The sequence below is a fragment of the Silurus aristotelis genome (assembly GCF_946808225.1).
Source record: "Silurus aristotelis genome assembly, chromosome: 15".
NCBI classification, from domain to species: Eukaryota; Metazoa; Chordata; class Actinopteri; order Siluriformes; family Siluridae; genus Silurus; species Silurus aristotelis.
In genome coordinates, this window is record NC_139588.1 from 8,256,812 (window position 1) to 8,274,835 (window position 18,024).

An 18,024-nucleotide genomic window follows, 5' to 3' on the forward strand; every position below is an offset into this window, starting at 1 on the left:
TGGACGCTTTTTATGGCCCGCCTTCCTAGAACATCAAATCAATGCCATGTGTAGTCGCGTGTCCGTCACAGAAATGTGTCCGGGTTGAGATGCAGGACATGTGGGGGAATAAATGAGAATATAACATGTGTATATAAAAGCAGGATAATTTCAGTTCGAGGCTGAACAGAATAATTGTATGAAATTAGTAACGTTATGCTTATAAGAGATCCGCGTGCTTTATATTGTAGTAGTGTGTGTGTGTCCTGCATGGTGAAGGGCTGCTGGTGATCAGAATTAGAAGAAGAAGAATCAAAGGAAGACTCTTTTTTAAACACAAGTGATTTAATAGGGTGTGAGTAAGATGAGCCTGTTGCCAAGAACAGCGGAAGAGTTCAGCTCTGCGGATTACTGGGAGCGGTTTTTCCGCAAACGGGGAGAAAAAGCCTTTGAGTGGTATGGGGACTACACCTCCCTGTGTGGCGTGCTGCACAAGTACATCAAACCACGTGAGAAGGTAATAACAGCCATATGAGCGCACACTTCCTCCACACCGACACTGTAGACTCATTAACACTCTGAATAAATACACTGGAGCTCTGCTTGAGGTTTGATTGTATAGAAGTATATGGAGATCCACCTGGACAAATCATGTCTTTCTTCATGGACCTCTATTAAAACTCTCGGCTTTTCTGGTCCTCCAGTGAACGGAGGTTGTAATGCTGAGGGCATACTGAGCCCTTCTATAATAATTAATATATACGGTCCTTCTCAAGGTTTCTTCCTCTTATCATCTCAAGGAGTTTTTCCTTTTCACTATGTCCACTGGATCACTTATTTTAGGGATAAACTTATAGGCTCTGAAATATAAATTCATATTTCATCACTTATTTATCGTGAAGCTGCTTTGGGATGTTGTTAAAAGCACTTTACAAATAAAACTCAATTGAAGTGAAGTAAATGATAATTATGTTGTTCTAACTATGGAGAAACAACATGAATGTAATGGTGAGTGGTTCATATACTTTTGCCTCAAGGACAAAACAATATAAAAGTCTGAAAAGCCTGACTGATTGTAGGTGTGAATTAAATATCATCACCTTTAGGATGAACTTGAAAACCTACCAAACTCCAAATATTCTCACCAACATCAGTACCCGATCTCACTAATGCTTTTTTAGCTAAATGATCACAAATCTACTTAGCCCCACTCCTAAATGTAGTAGAAAGCCTTCCCAGAAGAGTGGAGGTCATTTTAACAGCAATGGCTAATCTACCTATGACATTTGGCAGATGCCCTCATCCATTGGATTTACAATGATCTCATTCATAGAGCAACTGAAGATTAAGGGCCTTGCTCAGAGACCCTGGAGTGGTAGCTTGGTGTGATTGAGATTTGAACTAACAACCCAAATTATTATTTTTTTTTCGGTATGCACAGTGTACAAATGTTCTATTTCTCAAAAAAAATAATTTGTACATCATGCCGTGGTGAGTTGTACAACATTGCTGGTTGTACAGAACCAGTGAAATGCAGCAGCTTGAGGAGGACCATTCAGTTTTTTTCCTCATGATTCACTTTTGCAACAATCTTAACATAGTTTTCTAATACTGGGATACCTGGGATATAATACCTTTATACTGGGAAGTGATAGCTCGGTGGATAAGATGTTGGACTTCTGAATGCAAGGTCATGGGTTCATATTCCAGGACCATGAAGCTGCTGGACTTTTGAGCAAGGCCTTTAACTCTCAATTGCTCAGCCGTACAACTGAGATAACTGTAAGTCCCTTCGGATAAGGGCATCTGTCAAATGCCATAAGAGTAAATGTAATGTGCAGGCAGAGGTGGTAGTGGTAAAAAAAAAAAAAACTTCTGAGACATGGCAACATATGTTGTTCTAGATAGGACTATAAATTGTTAATCTAGCAGAACTGTATCCAGAAACAAATTTCGAACATTATAACGTGTGTTCAAAGGGTTTTGCTGAACAGGAGTTTGATTTCCTTACTAATGGTTTTCTCAGGTTTTAGTGGTGGGTTGCGGAAACTCAGAGCTGAGCGAACAGCTTTACGATGTCGGCTACCACCACTTAACCAACATCGACATTAGTGAGACGGTTGTTGCTCACATGAACCAGCGAAACGTGCAACGCCGTCCCGACCTCACCTTTCATCAGGTGGATGCCACTCAGACGGGTTATGAAAGCGGGAGCTTCCAGGCTGCTCTGGACAAGGGAACTCTAGATGCCATGGCCTCGGAAGAGGAGGGCATCGTGGCCGGCAGGATGCTGGCCGAGGTTGGCCGGGTTCTGGCTGTGGGCGGCCGTTACGTTTGTGTGACTCTCGCCCAAGAGCATGTGATAAAGATGGCAGTGGAGCATTTTGCTGAAGCCGGCTTTGCTGTCCGTATTCATTGCCTGAGCCAGCAGAATGCGGACTCCTCATTCGCACTTCCTGTATTTGTTCTAGTCTGCACCAAGTTCCGCCAGCCCGCTCCCTTCAAAGTGCTGGAGATGTGCCAGGGGGAGGACGGTACCCTGTGTAGACTGGCATCGGTTGCTGAGCTCTTAGCTGCAGTAAAGGAACGGCAAGCGTACGCTCTCATGCTCCAGAAGCTGAAGGGGTCTACGGATACTTCCAGCACACCCTCCCTCACGCTGTGCCATGCAGCCACGGGTCGTCCCCGATACACACTCACGGTGCAGGACAGTCTGCCATCTGCCAAAGTACCCCGTGCCAACCACTTTGCTATTTTTATTGGTAGGAGCCATTTCTTACATGATTATTTCTGCCACTCTTTTTTAATTCCAATGCCAATACTTGTTTTGGATTTTGTAAAGTTCCTCAGGGTCGAGAATCCGATTGGTTGTACGGTTCTGCCGAGGGTCGCGCTCAGCTAGCCGCCAGCGCAAACTTCCGCCGGTTAATCGTTGTTGCAATGCATCGAGACCAGGAATATGAAGACATGCAAGCAGTCCAGTCCGAGCTCTCTCCCATGGTGATGAAACTGGCACCTCCTGGAATGCCAGCCAATCAGCAGGTAAAGAGTTCAAAATTTTTTATAGAATTTGTTACTAGAGGTAGACCGTTTGGTTTTGCAGATTAATCGGCGTGGAGAGTTGAATGCTGGAACTATCGGCTCGCATTAAAAATCCATGCTGATAGTTTTTCCGGGATGCATCGTACAGTACGAGAGTGGCCTCTAGAGGCGAGTCACTGACACATGTGCTGTTTGTTTTGACACGCATTTATTAAATTCAGCTCATGGTACAAATGTAATCTTACTTTAAAATGTTACAATTTCACATAAATAGAGTCACAATTTATAATGTCCATCTTTAAAAGTCCAGAGCATTGAAATTACATTTATTTTTATTTTTGTAACAAAGTTCAGTACTAATTTACATGGTGGTTTTTTTTTGTTGTTTTTTTTAAATCCAGTATCCATTTTAAAACTATCTGTTGATTAATCGGTTATCGGCAAGTATGATCCAACCTTGCTATCAGTAAAATCCACTATTGGTCAACCTTTAGTTGTTACTATATTTATAATATGTTTTTAGTATATTAGTTCTGTAATTTCTACGCTGACTCCTGTCTCTGCAGGTGCCGTTTTTGTCTGTTGGAGGTGACCTTGGCTGGAGGGAGGTGGTGGGCCGAGGCATCAGTACCCTAACCGGCGAGTATTCTGTCGAAGATGTCCGAGGAGAAGACGGTCATATCTACCGTAGATTGATCTTCATGAATAACACTCAGCTGGTGCAGTCCGAAAGCCGCCTACGATCCACTTCTACAAGTGAGCACTTGTATTACCAGTGTGAGATAGAAGACATTTCTCGAAGATCTTGTACTTGATTTTTTTTTGGTGCTTTTTCCAGCTGGTTCTGTGCAGAAAAAGAAGAGCAAAAAGAAATCGAAGGCTCCCACTGCTGAAACTCCAGCTTCGGTTAACAAGAATCACACTGTAGATCGAGGGTTTCTTTGTTGTACTCATCACGAGGTGATGATTGCTGGCTTTGCCATGTTGGGAAAGGAGGCCGTCAGTAATAAAGGTATGTTTTTGTGGTGGGCAGGCAGAAAAGTGGTGCAGTGTAATTATTTTTAGGCCTTGAGCCCAAAAGAAACATTGATGGAACTATGATAGAACTATGACAGCGCTATGAAGTCATTTCCATACATGCACTATTACCAGGTGTTCACCCTGAAGCGTCGAGTGTGCTGATATTATAGCACAGTGAAGAATGAGCAAGGTGAAAGTCAGTAAAGTAAAAGAATAGGAATATGAACTGATGACGCAGGTGATTATCAACCTTAATTGTTCATAATGTTGCTATGGTACAAGTGTCGTATTTGTATTGTGTCATATCCTGTATCATAGAACTTTTATAATGTGAATCAAGGGAAAATGAGAGTATTTTTGGAAAGGACTGCAAAAGCAACGTCTAAATCATAAATGTTACTCTGTTCATCTTTATTGGAAATTGGGATTATTGGGATTTTATTGTATAGAAAATATTTATTCAATTTAAATGTTGTAGTTTGTGTCAGAAAAACCCAGCCATTAGGGGGGCACAAGCCAGTGTACTCTTAGTGCCGGTCCCAAGCCCGGGTAAATGGGGAGGGTTGCGTTAGTAAGGGCATCCAGCGTTAGACATGTGCCAAATTAAATATGCGGATCACAAATGAGAATTTCATACCGGATCGGTCGAGGCCCGGGTTAACAACGACCGCCACAGGTATCGTTAGCCGACAGGGTACCGGTGGAAATTGGGCTACTGTTGGCCGAAGGAGGAGAAGGAGAGGAGGAAGGCGTCTACAGAGACGGCAGGAAAAGGAGCAGTGTAGGAGAGTAGAGGTTCGGGTTGGTACTTTAAATGTTGGTACTATGACGGGTAAAGGGAGAGAGATAGCTGATATGATGGAGAGGAGAAAGGTAGATGTGTTGTGTGTTCAGGAGACCAAGTGGAAAGGGAGTAAGGCCAGGAACATTGGAGGTGGGTTTAAACTGTTTTATCATGGTGTGGATGGAAAGAGAAATGGTGTAGGGGTGATTCTGAAGAAGGAGTACAGTAAGAGTGTAGTGGAGGTGAAGAGAGTTTTTGATAGGGTGATGATCGTGAAGGTGGAAGTTGAAGGGATGATGATAAATGTCATCAGTGCCTATGCTCCACAAGTTGGCTGTGAGATGGAGGAGAAAGAAAGATTCTGGAGTGAATTAGATGAAGTGGTAGATGGTGTACCTAGGAAAGAACGATTGGTGATTGGGGCAGACTTTAATGGGCATGTAGGTGAAGGGAACAGAGGTGATGAGGAGGTGATGGGTAGGTATGGTTTTAAGGAGAGGAATGTGGAAGGGCAGATGGTGGTAGATTTTGCTAAAAGGATGGAAATGGCAGTGGTGAACACGTATTTTAAGAAGAAGGAGGATCATAGGGTGACGTATAAGAGTGGAGGAAGGTGCACACAGGTGGATTATCTTCTGTGTAGGAGATGCAACCTGAAGGAGATTGGAGACTGTAAGGTGTTGGCGGGGGACAGTGTAGCTAGACAGCATCGGATGGTGGTCTGTAGGATGGTTTTGGAGGCGAAGAAGAAGAGGAGGAAAGTAAGGTTTGAAAGAAGAATAAGATGGTGGAAACTGAAGGAGGAAGAGTGTAGTGTGAGGTTCAGGGAAGAGGTCAGACAGGGGCTTGGTGGTGGTGAAGAGGTGCCGGATGATTGGGCAACTACTGCAGGAGTGATGAGGGAGGCAGCTAGAAAAGTACTTGGTGTGACATCTGGAAATAGAAAGCAAGACAAGGAGACGTGGTGGTGGAATGAGGAAGTGCAGGAGAGCATTAGGGGAAAGAGATTGGCAAAACAGAAGTGGGATCGACAGAGTGATGAGAAGAGTAGGCAGGAGTACAAGGAGATGCGGCAGCAGGTTAAAAGGGATGTGGCGAAAGCCAAGGAAAAGGCATATGAGGAACTGTATAAGAGGTTGGACACTAAGGAAGGAGAAAAGGATTTATACCGATTGGCCAAGCAGAGGGACCGAGCTGGGAAGGATGTACTGCAAGTTAGAGCAATAAAGGATGGAGAGGGAAATGTGTTGACTAGTGAGGAGAGTGTGTTGAGAAGATGGAGGGAGTATTTTGAGCAGCTGATGAATGAGGAAAATCAGAGAGAGAGAAGGTTGGATGATGTGGAGTTGGTGAAGGAGGATGTAGATAGGATTAGTAAGGAGGAAGTGAGAGCAGCGATTAAGAGGATGAAGAATGGAAAGTCGGTTGGACCAGATGACATACCGGTAGAAGCGTGGAGATGTTTAGGAGAGATGGCAGTGGAGTTTTTAACCAGATTGTTTAACAGGATTCTGGAAGGGGAGAGGATGCCTGAGGAATGGAGAAGGAGTGTGCTGGTACCGATCTTTAAGCATAAGGGAGATGTGCAGACCTGCAGTAACTACAGGGGAATTAAGTTGATCAGTCACACCATGAAGTTATGGGAAAGAGTAGTGGAAGCCAGGCTGAGAGAAGAGGTGACCATCTGTGAGCAACAGTATGGTTTCATGCCGAGGAAGAGCATCACAGATGCCTTATTTGCTTTGAGGATGTTGATGGAGAAGTATAGAGAAGGACAGAAGGAGCTGCATTGTGTATTTGTGGATTTAGAGAAAGCGTACGACAGGGTGCCGAGAAAGGAGTTGTGGTATTGTATGAGGAAGTCAGGTGTGTAAGAGAAGTATGTGAGGGTGGTGCAGGACATGTATGAGGACAGTGTGACGGCAGTAAAGTGTGCAGTAGGTGCGACAGACTGGTTCAGGGTGAAGGTTGGACTGCATCAAGGATCGGCCCTGAGCCCTTTCCTGTTTGCAGTGGTGATGGACAGGTTGACGGACGAGGTCAGACAGGAGTCTCCCTGGACTATGATGTTTGCAGATGATATTGTGATTTGTGGTGAGAGTAGAGAGCAGGTTGAGAAGAGCCTGGAGAGGTGGAGATATGTGCTGGAGAGAAGGGGAATGAAAGTCAGTAGGAGTAAGACAGAGTACATGTGTGTGAATGAGAGGGAGGGCAGTGGAGTGATGCGGTTGCAGGGAGAAGAGGTGGAGAAGGTGGAGGAGTTCAGGTACCTGGGGTCAACAGTGCAAAGTAATGGAGAGTGTGTTAGGGAAGTAAAGAAAAGAGTGCAGGCAGGGGGGAGTGGGTGGAGAAGAGTGAGAGGAGTGATTTGTGATAGAAGAGTATCTGCAAGAATGAAAGGGAAAGTTTATAGGACTGTGGTGAGACCTGCGATGTTGTATGGATTAGAGACAGTGGCATTGAGTAAAAGACAGGAGGTGGAGCTGGAGGTAGCAGAGCTGAAGATGTTGAGGTTTTCGTTGGGAGTGACGAGGATGGACAAGATTAGAAATGAGTTTATTAGAGGGACAGCACATGTAGGATGTTTTGGTGACAAGGTGAGGGAGGCGAGATTGAGATGGTTTGGACATGTGCAGAGAAGGGACATGAATTATATTGGTAGAAAAATGCTGAAGATGGAGCCACCAGGTAGGAGGAAAAGAGGAAGGCCAAGGAGGAGGTTCATGGATGTGGTGAGGGAAGACATGCAGGTAGTTGGTGTGAAAGAGGCAGATATAGAGGACAGGGTGGTATGGAGACGGATGATCCGCTGTGGCGACCCCTAATGGGAGCAGCCGAAAGAAGAAGAAGAAGAAGAAGAAGAGTTTGTGTCAGAAATGCTGCTTAGTGGCAAAAGTCAATTCCTGATATCAATTTTTAACTTATAAATGTATCCTTATTGAGCAAGCCAGAGGAAATACTCCCTGAGAAAACAGGAAGAAGCAAGCTTGAGATGAATTTCTCTTCTCTTACTGTATAAGTCTAAAACTGTTTTAACAGGAACCAATGAGCATCATTTCCGACTTCATTAACTATTTCATTATAAACGTAAAGTCTACTGTGTTGAACAGAAATGATTAATTGTTCAATGGCTAGAGTGCAAATTGCAATTGCAGTCCTGATGCTGTCCAAGGATGATTATCTACTGCTATCTTTGTCTTCTACACTCGACCATCTACAGTTATCTCATGATGATCGTTAGGATGTCTGTGTAAAAGCCTCCTCAGCAGCAGCAGCAGCAGCAGGAGCGAGTGATTTTCAGGTAAAAAAAAAAGCTCAGAATAGAAGTAGGGCATCAGGATGGATCAGGAGGAGACGGGATCAGTGGTAACTCGAGAGAAAACAGATTTTTTTTAGAAATGATCTTGTTCTGTAATATAAATGTATTATCTGGCCTATGTGAATTTTCAGTATTAATAGTAATTATACAAATATTTCTTGCTTTCAAATTTGTATTGATATTATTTGATGTTTTGTTGTGTTGCACAGACCGTCATGTATCAGTGTTGGTGGTGGGGCTGGGCGGTGGAGGGCTGCCCCAGTTCATACGGGATTTTGTGCCTGGCGTGCTGGTGGAGGTTGTGGAACTCGACCCAGCCATACTGGAGATGGCAAAAACCTGGTTTGGGTTTCAGCCTGACGATAGACTGAAGGTAACCCTGGGAGATGGTCTAGAACACATCAGCACCCTGGAGAGTGAGGGTAAGGTTTTTTTCCCTTTATTATTTTTTTTTTTCTTCTTCAAATGTTTGCGCTTTTGGTACTAATATACTTGAGAGTATCTGGAAAACAGTAAAGTAAATTAAATGGTGCTTAAGTGGTACCATTCACAATTGTTGACACTTCCAACCAGTGTTTTCACAGCATGGCAGAGGTGGCAAAAGTACACACATCCTTTAATTAAGTAGAAGTACAGATACTCATGTTTTAAAAAAAGACTCCGGTAAAAGTTGAAGTACTGACCACACTTTTCTACTTAAGTTAAAGTAAAGAAGTTTGGGCTCTGAAATGTACTTAAGTAAAAAATAGCCATTATTACTATCTGTTTTAGTGTCACACTGGACCTCACGTCATATTAATATTAAGGCCGTCAATCGATTGAAATATTTAATCGCGCTGCTCTAAATGTACTTTAAATTAACACTTTTTTAATACTCTAATCAACATGGGCATGGACAAATATTAAAAGCTTTATGCAAACGCTTTTTATTATTTCTGAAACCAAACTCATCATAGAGCATAAAGACAAATTATTCTTGTAAATGTTTTTAATGCTGTTTTAAATTACATAAATTATCAGGACACAAAACGGAACCTTTGCTATGTTTCCACACGGACGGTTAATATGGTGATACCGGAGAAACTGCACCTCTTATAACTTTCATACAGATTACATAATCAGACATTTTGTTGTTATTATGAGTGTATAAAAATAAAAGTAGACCCTTTACATGTTCAAATTATGTATTTCTCTTATCTGTACGATCAAAAAAGACAGACAGTAAACATCAGTAAAACAAATCTTTACAGATTAAAAATGATTTTTCGGTGGAGCTTTTTAATTAATTTTTTTATATCTGAGCAAAGAAAAGACATCGCGAATAAACGTGTGTTGCACTAAAGTTTTTAATTTAGAAATGTGCGCTGCATTAATCGCGCGTTAATAAAACCAGTGCCGTTAGAATTCATTCGCATTTTGACAGCCTTAATTAATATATTAATACAAAATAAATGAAAAATGTTGTTAGCTAATGAATGTATAAAAGCTGAACAACCACCATATAGAACACAAGCAGAAAAAATATGATGATGATCAGGAGATCAGGAATGTCTCTGTTTTATGTTTACATCACTGACTCCCTCTGTCTCATACACCTTACCTCCATACTTCTTGTTGCCTTCTGCCTGCTGGTTGTGAGCTTCATAAACTAGCCTACATCTGTGGTGTGTGAGAGCCAGGAAATTATACACCAGTGGTAGATTGAAAAAGCCGCGCAATGACAAGAAATAGGCTGATGGTCTGAAAACGGTGCGCGGTGAGAAGGGAAAAAATTCACCAAATAGTTTAAAACTAAAGTAACGAGCCTGGTTTGAAAATGTAAGAAGTAGAAAGTAGAGATATTTGTGTCAAAATCGAATGAGTAAAAGTAAGTAAGTAAAAGTACTGACACCAGATGAATTACAGTAAGGAATTATTTGTACTTCATTACTTCCCATCCCTGCAGCATGGTAATATCAGGTACAAATTGTTTTAATTGCAATCTCTTTATGATGCGATTAAGCTTTCTAATTTCTACTGAATTTCTAATACAATAGCTAATTTCTATGGCCAGAGTGTGTGTATACATGTGTATATTAGAAGTGTCCCTGTCCGTTTGTGTCATCAATTTCATTGCATTTCACGTGTCGGAAAATCAAATGAAATCGGCTGAATTGCTTTAAGTACAGCGCAACATCGATGCATCAAAAAACAATCAAAAAATTGTTTACTGAATTGCTTTAGAACAGAATATATATATATATATATGTGTGTGTGTGTGTTTTAAGTCATGCAAATTCTTGTAACTCATATTGACTGCCAGGAGACCCCTCCTCATTCCCGCTCCTCATTCCATCTCTATTTATAGGGGGACATTCCTATGATGTCATCATGTTCGATGTTGACAGTAAAGACCGCTCCCTGGGCATGAGCTGCCCTCCGCCTGCCTTTGTAGAAACATCCCTTTTGGAGAAAGTCTGCAAGTTGTTAACTCCTCGAGGTGGGCGAGCTCCACATCAGACCTCTCTTTTTTTTTTTTTAAGTATTTATTATTATTATTATTGAGCTATAGAACGTGTTTGTGCTCCACAGCGATTATGCTAAGCATTACTCTATCTCTCTCTTTCTCTCTTTTTCCTGTCTCTGTCTTACTCTTCCTTCCATCTCAGGAGTGTTTATGTTAAACTTGGTGTGTCGTGACTCAGCTCTGAGGCAGTCAGTGTTGGAGCGTTTGCAGGACGCGTTCCCGAGTGTTCTCTCTCGTCCCATTGAGGGTGAAGTAAACGAGGTGCTGCTGTGTTCACGGACTGGGGGTGAACGAGACAAACCAAACACCATCCCAAAAGAGCTACAGCAGACAGCCAAACACCTGCAGGGGACACTGCAGAGCCACAATGCTCCCTTTAAACCTCAAATAAACATTATTGCAATGCTGAAAGACTTGCGAGTAGCTTGAACGGGCTGTCAGGACCCGGATGTGTGCTTAAAAAAATTAAATCCACGTGGTTTAAAACCAAACGTAGATCATGTTTAATTGTCAAAACGAGATTTTTTTCCAACAACATTGATCTCATTTTGTGCCTGTATTTTTCCATGCATATAAATGCAGGCTATAATATGTAATTATAATATACTGTATAATATGTAATTCATCCTCAGACCTATAAAAATCATCTAATGAACAATATCGTTTAAAAAGCATATAAAATGCTGCAATGCAGTGCATCTGGGTAATTTCTGGCTTCTGTTTTTATTTTTCTGGCCCAGAAATGAGCTCTGCACTAGATATTGAAACTGCTCAGCACCTCCTACTCTTTCTTTAAAAGAAAATTCATGAATCATTTGCTTTTTAGATAGGATGAATCAGTTGGGGGAAAAGATGACAGTTTTCAAATGTGTTGGTTTTTTTTTTTGTTAAAAAAGACAACAAAAAAACGGTCGCTTATCTGTCTAGTGAACACAGGGCAGATGCCCTTTTACAGATGTTGTCTATATCTGACGCAGAGAAGCAGATGCCCTTTTACAGAAGATCTTATACTGTAGATGTGCTTTATAGGCCACTGCAGCCGAGTGAAGGCCTCCAGCCGATCCACTGGGGGAGAAGTGGTGAGCGGCTACGGCTTTGGACTGCCATCCAGATGGTTCTAAGTTTGAATTTGTGTCCTGCTTAATTTTACAATATATTTGTATGAAAGCATTTGAATAAATCTTAATGAAAAGTGGTACAGTGTATTACCACAAGCCTAGACTTTAGTCACCAGCTTTATTTAGTTTTAGTTTGAGGAACTCATTTGTATTAATGTGAGGAAACGGAAAAACTGCCAATTTTACATGAACTGACAAAAGTTGGTTTGTGTATTTGTTTGAACTGTTATTACATGTTTATTATATACACTCTCCATTTTAATAGGAACACCTGTACACCTGCTCATTTCTGTAGTTTTCCTGTAGTGTGGCAGCAGCACAACAATATATTGCAGGTACAGTTCAAGAACTTGAGTTAATATTCACATTAAGTGACTTAAAACATGGGTCTGATTTTTATGAACTATAAACTTCACAAATGACAGAATTGAATGGAAAACAAAATAAAAACGCACACTGGGTGACAATTTTATGGGCAAAGATGTATTGTTCATAAAGGGATTTAGGACAATGACCAGATTATTCTTAGCTGCATGGAAGGATATAATAAATCATTTTCACTTTTTAGGGCCATGATAAGCAGAAAAGCATCTCACCATGCACAAGAACTTTGAGGTGGATGAGCTGCAACATCTGAAGACCGGTTAACACTTCTGTCAGACATGAACGACAGACTGAGACCGTCATAGGCACAGACTAACCCAAAGTAGACTTTTACCTGTCTATTTTTGGTCGGTGCTTACGATGGCCTTGGATTTTTGCTCTTGGAAGACTGCAGTTTACTCGATTTGCTCTTGGATCCAAACTTCTTTAAAGCTTAATGTGTTTTGTGGTTTTTAGATGCTTTTCTTCTCACCACAGTTGTAAAGAGTAATTATCTAAGTTACTTAGTCAAGACCATTGTTCAAACCAGCCCTTCTGCAGATCCAGGCCATGGTAAAAAAAAAAATCACACTTCTCATACGTCGCTCTGTTACAACATGATTGGTTGACTGAATGACTTCATAAATGAACACGCAAACAGATGTTTCTATTAGAATGGATTTATATAATACAGTAATCAAATAACAAACTTCTTCGATTTTAAATGATCTATGCAATAAAACACAAGAACACCATAAAGTAAAGACACATCAAACTATTTGTGGAGACACAAAAACTCTTCCCAGTGTGCCTCAGAGTCTATTTTTACTGAATTCTGTACACACAGTCAATCTGTATCACTTAAAAACATCTGTGTAGCACTTTTCCTGTCGTATAAAATCTTATAAATGTTTGAAATAGCCATATTTTGAATACTAAGCCGTATAAACGGTGTATTAAGTCACTTAAAGGTTATAAAGAGAGAGAGAGAGAGAGAGAGAGAGAGAGAGAGAGAAAGTCTGTACTGTATTGCCTATCTCTGAAAGGCAGTGTGCGCATGCGCGGATTTGTACCGTTAACTGTCAGTGTTCCAGCTGAGAGACATACAGAAAGAGAAGAGGGAGAGAAAGCACCCGAACCGAACCGGGTTCAGCCCAGAAGACTTTTAAATCTGTGAAGGAATTGTTTTTTTGCTTCTTTTATCGGTATTGTAGTGTTGGGGGAAAAAAAACGAAGTTGACCAGTTGTAGAATTGCTAACTTTCTCCGTCCAGAAGGGGATACTAAGCTTTGGGAGTGTGACAGGCGAAAAGGCGAGGTAAGCTAACAGAATTTTATATATATTTATAATAAAATTAATACAATAAGACCTTATCAAACTAGGTGTTAAGTATTTCATGGACCAAACGGACTTGAAGTTAGTATAAACAGACGCATTAATACCAAACAAACCCGCTTTAGGTACAGTATTAAGTGCCTTTCCTCCATACACTTCCCCTATAGTTTTCCATTTGAATGGTTTTGTCCATAGGTGAGCTTTTCTTGGTGGTGGTGGTGGTGGTGGTGGAGTTGGTGATGATGATGGGGAACCAGGGTATGCAGGATCTCATTCCTCTGGTGAACAGACTCCACGAGGCATTCGGTGTCCTCGGAAGGAGCTGCAGTCTGGATCTGCCGCAGATCGCCGTGGTGGGAGGACAAAGTGCGGGCAAGTCCTCCGTCCTGGAGAACTTCGTAGGCAGGTAAGTGATGATCTCACTGTCCTGCTTGGAGGTGTTTTTTTTGTATCCAGGAAGGTTTCGGATGTGAGCAGGATGGTGCAGGATGCGCTGTGTGGTGGCAACAGGTGCAGGGGGTCTTGCACTCATCTGTAGTCTGCAGTCGCTTCTTCATCTCCTTCTCCTGCCAAGTGCAACGTTTAGGAGCCAAGGAGATGTTCGTGCGGAGCGAGAAAACGAGATTTTACAGCTGAATTTCATCAGACGTGTACAGTGTTGAAGAAAACGTACACGTTCAACATGCACGATGTAGCTTTTATTTTAGATAGCACAGTAGATAGACTTATTAAGGATTTCAAGACTTTCCCACACATCTGTTCAAAACCAATGGATGTGGCAACACATCGACTTTTTTGTAGCCGTGCTTGGGACCGTCTATGGCGGAGCACTATGGTTGGGACTCGAACGCACAACCACCTGATAAATCATATATTATATATCATATATGTGCTCAAGAGGTTGTGGACACTCATCACACTCATGTGTGTTTTTTCCCATTCTGTTTGCATAGAATGTCTTTGTATGTTGCAGCTTTACATGTTCCCTGCAAATGACATGCACATGTTTCAGCATCACAGTTCCCCTTTAGACAAAGCGAGCTCCATTGAAACATGGTGTGTTAAGGTTGGAGTGGTAGAACCCGAGTGTCCTGTACAGAGCCCTGACACCTTTGGGGCAAACTGATTAACACTGATTAAACCCCGGACCACCTCACCAACATCAGTACCTATTCTCACTAATGCTCTTGTAGCTGAATGATCACAAATCCTCACATCCATGCTCCGAAATCGATTAGGTTATTATAATAGCAATAAATCTGGATGTTTATTAAGAAGGCATGAAGCTACTTTTAGTCACATAGTGTTTATTGTATATCCATATAGATAGCGATAAATAGACTTTTACTTTATAGACTTTTACTGTTACTTCCTACATCCCAAAAGTGAGCCATCAGGTAGAGTGGCCATGTGAAATTGCCAGTGTGTGTGAACGAGTGAAATGAATGTGTGTTTGCGCAATGCACCGTCTCAGGTGTGTGCGGTGTTTCTTGGGATGGATTCAGAATCCGAAGCATTTCAATGAATTACTTTAATCAGTAAACCAACCGATTGACTCGAACAGACAATCCATTTAGATTTTGAAATGTTCTTTGTACCATTGCGTCCATGTTCCTTTGCTTCAAGGAGAAGTCCAGCTGCTCTACGGAAGATGCGCTCTTGCCAAGTGTGTTTCGGGCCTGTCCACAGGAAACCTGGATTGTTGGTGGAAAAATCCAGCCTATTGTTTGTCTTTCTCGGTTTTAAGAGCTGGGAAGTAAGGTGAAGGTTATTTGTATTAGACGACACGAAGCAGAAGCTGAAGTCTTATCTCTGACTCGAGTAGGTTCTCAGGGTACGTGCGTGTCATAGCAGCTAGAGAACTCATATGGAACCGGCTGCGTGGGAGAGAAAACTCAATCCCAAATGTGTATGCAATGCAAATACAAATAAATTAGTGACACTAAAACGAGCTGTTTCGCGTTTCACACTGTTTGTCTCCGGGGTTCTCCAGTTTTCTCCCACCTTCCAGAAACACGGCACTACAGTAGGTGTGAATGAGTACGAATGAATCTATGGTGCCCTGTGATTGACCTGTGTATCATTATAACCTCATGGTGTTCCAGGAGGAGCCTTCAAGCACATTACAACCAGTGAAATGATCAGTTACCGATCATTTAACATCCGACGAGACTATTTGCGTTACACATGCAAGGACTGGAAGATGTAGCCATAGCGATGGAAAAATCCTTGTGCATCAGCACCACAAGCCATCTGTCCCTGCCTACTGTTGATTAAGGCCTGCGGATACGAGAGGGTCCACGAGATGCTGAAGGAGATGAGAAGAAATAGTGATGGAAGCAAAGAAATGTTTTGCTTAGAGGAAGTATAGATGGGTTTATATTAGAATTTTAAAATCTCTCTTCATGAAAGATTTGAAAAGCTCATAAAGTGTTGGGTCTGGAGTGTAGGAGCAGCGTTTAAAGCCAAAAAGAGAGGTACGGTAATCTGAATAGAAGCGTTGTCGTTGTCTCGACGTCGAGGTCACGGGCAAGTGATGAGAGCAAACGGAGTCGAGGCTAATAATACGACACATTGTGGAGGAGGAATGCGGATGTGCCGCGGTCAATCGCGAGTGAGGGACTTGTACACGAAGGCTGTTTGAACCTCTAAATATTTACGTGTGAGCCAGCTAAGATATTATACCTTCATTCTGACATTTCCGTACGTCCCTCATGCGTTTAACTGGGCCTGCTCCTGTGGGAGGTTCCCTCGCTATTTCAGATTGTGTTTCTGATTTAGCTTCACACACCCTGCATCATCGCCTGAATCGCTGTCGCAGAGCCACAAATCGCACAATTTGTGCGCTCCATACAATAATACACTACATAGTGATAATCTGAGGAAAGACCTATAAGTGTGCTCGGGTTTTTTCTGTGTTGTTTATCTTCAAATGCAGCGACGGAATGAAATATATTCATGCCCAGGGCACTTTCTTTGTGGAATTGGATTAAGCACTGCTCAGACCTAGTTTGACCTGGTTTCGTATTTGAATAGTGGTAGAGTTTCATAAAAAACACAATACATCAGTTATCACCTGTCAAACAAGGATAGAACTATTGACATGGTTCAAAAATCATTGCTGAACAATATGACAGGGAATATATTAAAGCAAGCTGGTGAGCACTGATGCCATTTCAGACTAGCCTGCTTTTAATTTGACCCCGAAACGAACGCAGTTCTTTTTTCTCTTCAAACTAATGTGTCAGCACACCCACCCGAAAACGTGTGAACGAACCTATAAGAAAGTCCAAAATGCTTATAAAACATAAACATTTGGGTGTGTTTTTTAGTCGCTTTTCTATTCATTTTCTTGTGACACCAATATGTATCACCCAAAGCCAATATAATGATGATCATAAACAAAAGATGTATTATATAGCTCTTACTGGCATGACCCTGCCCACATTTGCCATGCCATTACAGATTAGATTAGACTCAACTTTTTACAATCACTAGCAATGATAAAGGATGGTATGTGTCCAGAAGGTGCAAATGATGATAAAAAAAGAAAACTCCACCACGAACCACAGTAAATGTATTATTTTCTACTTTCGGCCGCTCCCATTAGGGGTCGCCACAGCGGATCATCGGTCTCCATACCCCGCTGTCCATAAACCTCCTCCTTGGCCTTCCTCTTTTTCTCCTTCCTGGTGGCTTCATTCTCAGCATTCTCCCACCGATATACCCAATGTCCCTCCTCTGCACATGTCCAAACCATCTCAATCATGCGCCGTCCCTCTAATAAACTCATTTCTAATCCTGTTCATCGTCATCACTCCCAATAAAACCTCAACATCTTCAGCTCTGCTACCTCCAGCTCCACCTCCTGTCTTTTACTCAATGCCACTGTCTCTAAACCATACAACATCGCAGGTCTCACCACAGTCCTATAAACTTTCCCTTTCACTCTCACAGATACTCTTCTATCACAAATCACTCCTGCTATCACTCTTCTTCACCCACTCCACCCTGCCTGCACTCTTTTCTTCACTTCTCTAACACTTTTTTATTTGATTTTTAATTCGCTAAATGATTCACTGGACATTATTTAACACTGTAATTGCCCTTTAATGGTTCCCCTATATTTGAGAAAATACAGCAAAAGTGTGCGGTCAGAGCAGATACAGGCGGTGAGAATTAAAGTGCTTGTGCATCAAGCGCCACTATCGCAGGGCATCATAAGGGCATCATAAGGGCATCATGGGGATAATAAGGAAACCGTTAGCCAAAATGAAAATAAACCAACATGTTGATGGTAAATAAATCTTCAGTTTGCACAATCAAAGATCAGGTTCATTGTAAAGGCTGATCGGGAAGAGGTTCAGGGTGGACTGTTTCCTTTATGCTTTCAAACTTATGATTGAGAGGATGTGAACTCACGTCTCTCGACTTCCCGGAGAACCATTGTCGGCCCTTTAATTGCTTTGAGTCCGTTTGCCGAAATGACATAGTGAATCAGTGTAAATGTGTAAATAGCATTGGTTTTGAGGAAACTCTATCCTTAACCTCTGTAAGA

General features: G+C 41.8%; 2 protein-coding genes across 15 annotated transcripts in view; both read left to right on the plus strand.

Moving 5' to 3' along the window:
• The first annotated feature begins 65 nt into the window (after positions 1 to 65).
• Positions 66 to 12,235, plus strand: mettl13 (methyltransferase 13, eEF1A lysine and N-terminal methyltransferase). Its single transcript, XM_083563316.1, has 8 exons — positions 66 to 496; positions 2,006 to 2,741; positions 2,822 to 3,021; positions 3,588 to 3,777; positions 3,860 to 4,033; positions 8,354 to 8,566; positions 10,492 to 10,623; positions 10,793 to 12,235. Exons 1-8 carry the CDS (start codon positions 344 to 346, stop codon positions 11,077 to 11,079), a joined length of 2,085 nt encoding a protein of 694 aa, XP_083419442.1. The 5' UTR covers positions 66 to 343; the 3' UTR covers positions 11,080 to 12,235.
• Positions 12,236 to 13,154: 919 nt separating this feature from the next.
• The window catches only part of dnm3a (dynamin 3a), a 36,465-nt gene continuing 31,595 nt past the window's right edge, over positions 13,155 to 18,024 (plus strand). For 3 of the 14 annotated variants that reach the window (XM_083563297.1, XM_083563299.1, XM_083563298.1), the window contains exons 1-2: positions 13,160 to 13,448; positions 13,662 to 13,872. In XM_083563297.1, the coding sequence (XP_083419423.1) occupies positions 13,706 to 13,872 (167 nt within the window). In that variant the 5' untranslated portion in view covers positions 13,160 to 13,448; positions 13,662 to 13,705. Of the gene's footprint in view, positions 13,449 to 13,661; positions 13,873 to 18,024 lie in introns of all 14 variants that reach the window. The other 11 variants (XR_014537066.1, XR_014537067.1, XM_083563296.1 and 8 more) reach the window with 8 other exon arrangements.

What these genes read in the sequence shown, in the direction of transcription:
- mettl13 (XM_083563316.1), top strand. Translation starts at nt 344, where the DNA reads ATGAGCCTGTTGCCAAGAACAGCGGAAGAGTTCAGCTCTGCGGATTAC. An exon ending in ACATCAAACCACGTGAGAAG is followed by an intron (nt 497 to 2,005) that starts GTAATAACAGCC and finishes TGGTTTTCTCAG; the next exon opens with GTTTTAGTGGTGGGTTGCGG. An exon ending in CCTACGATCCACTTCTACAA is followed by an intron (nt 3,778 to 3,859) that starts GTGAGCACTTGT and finishes TGCTTTTTCCAG; the next exon opens with CTGGTTCTGTGCAGAAAAAG.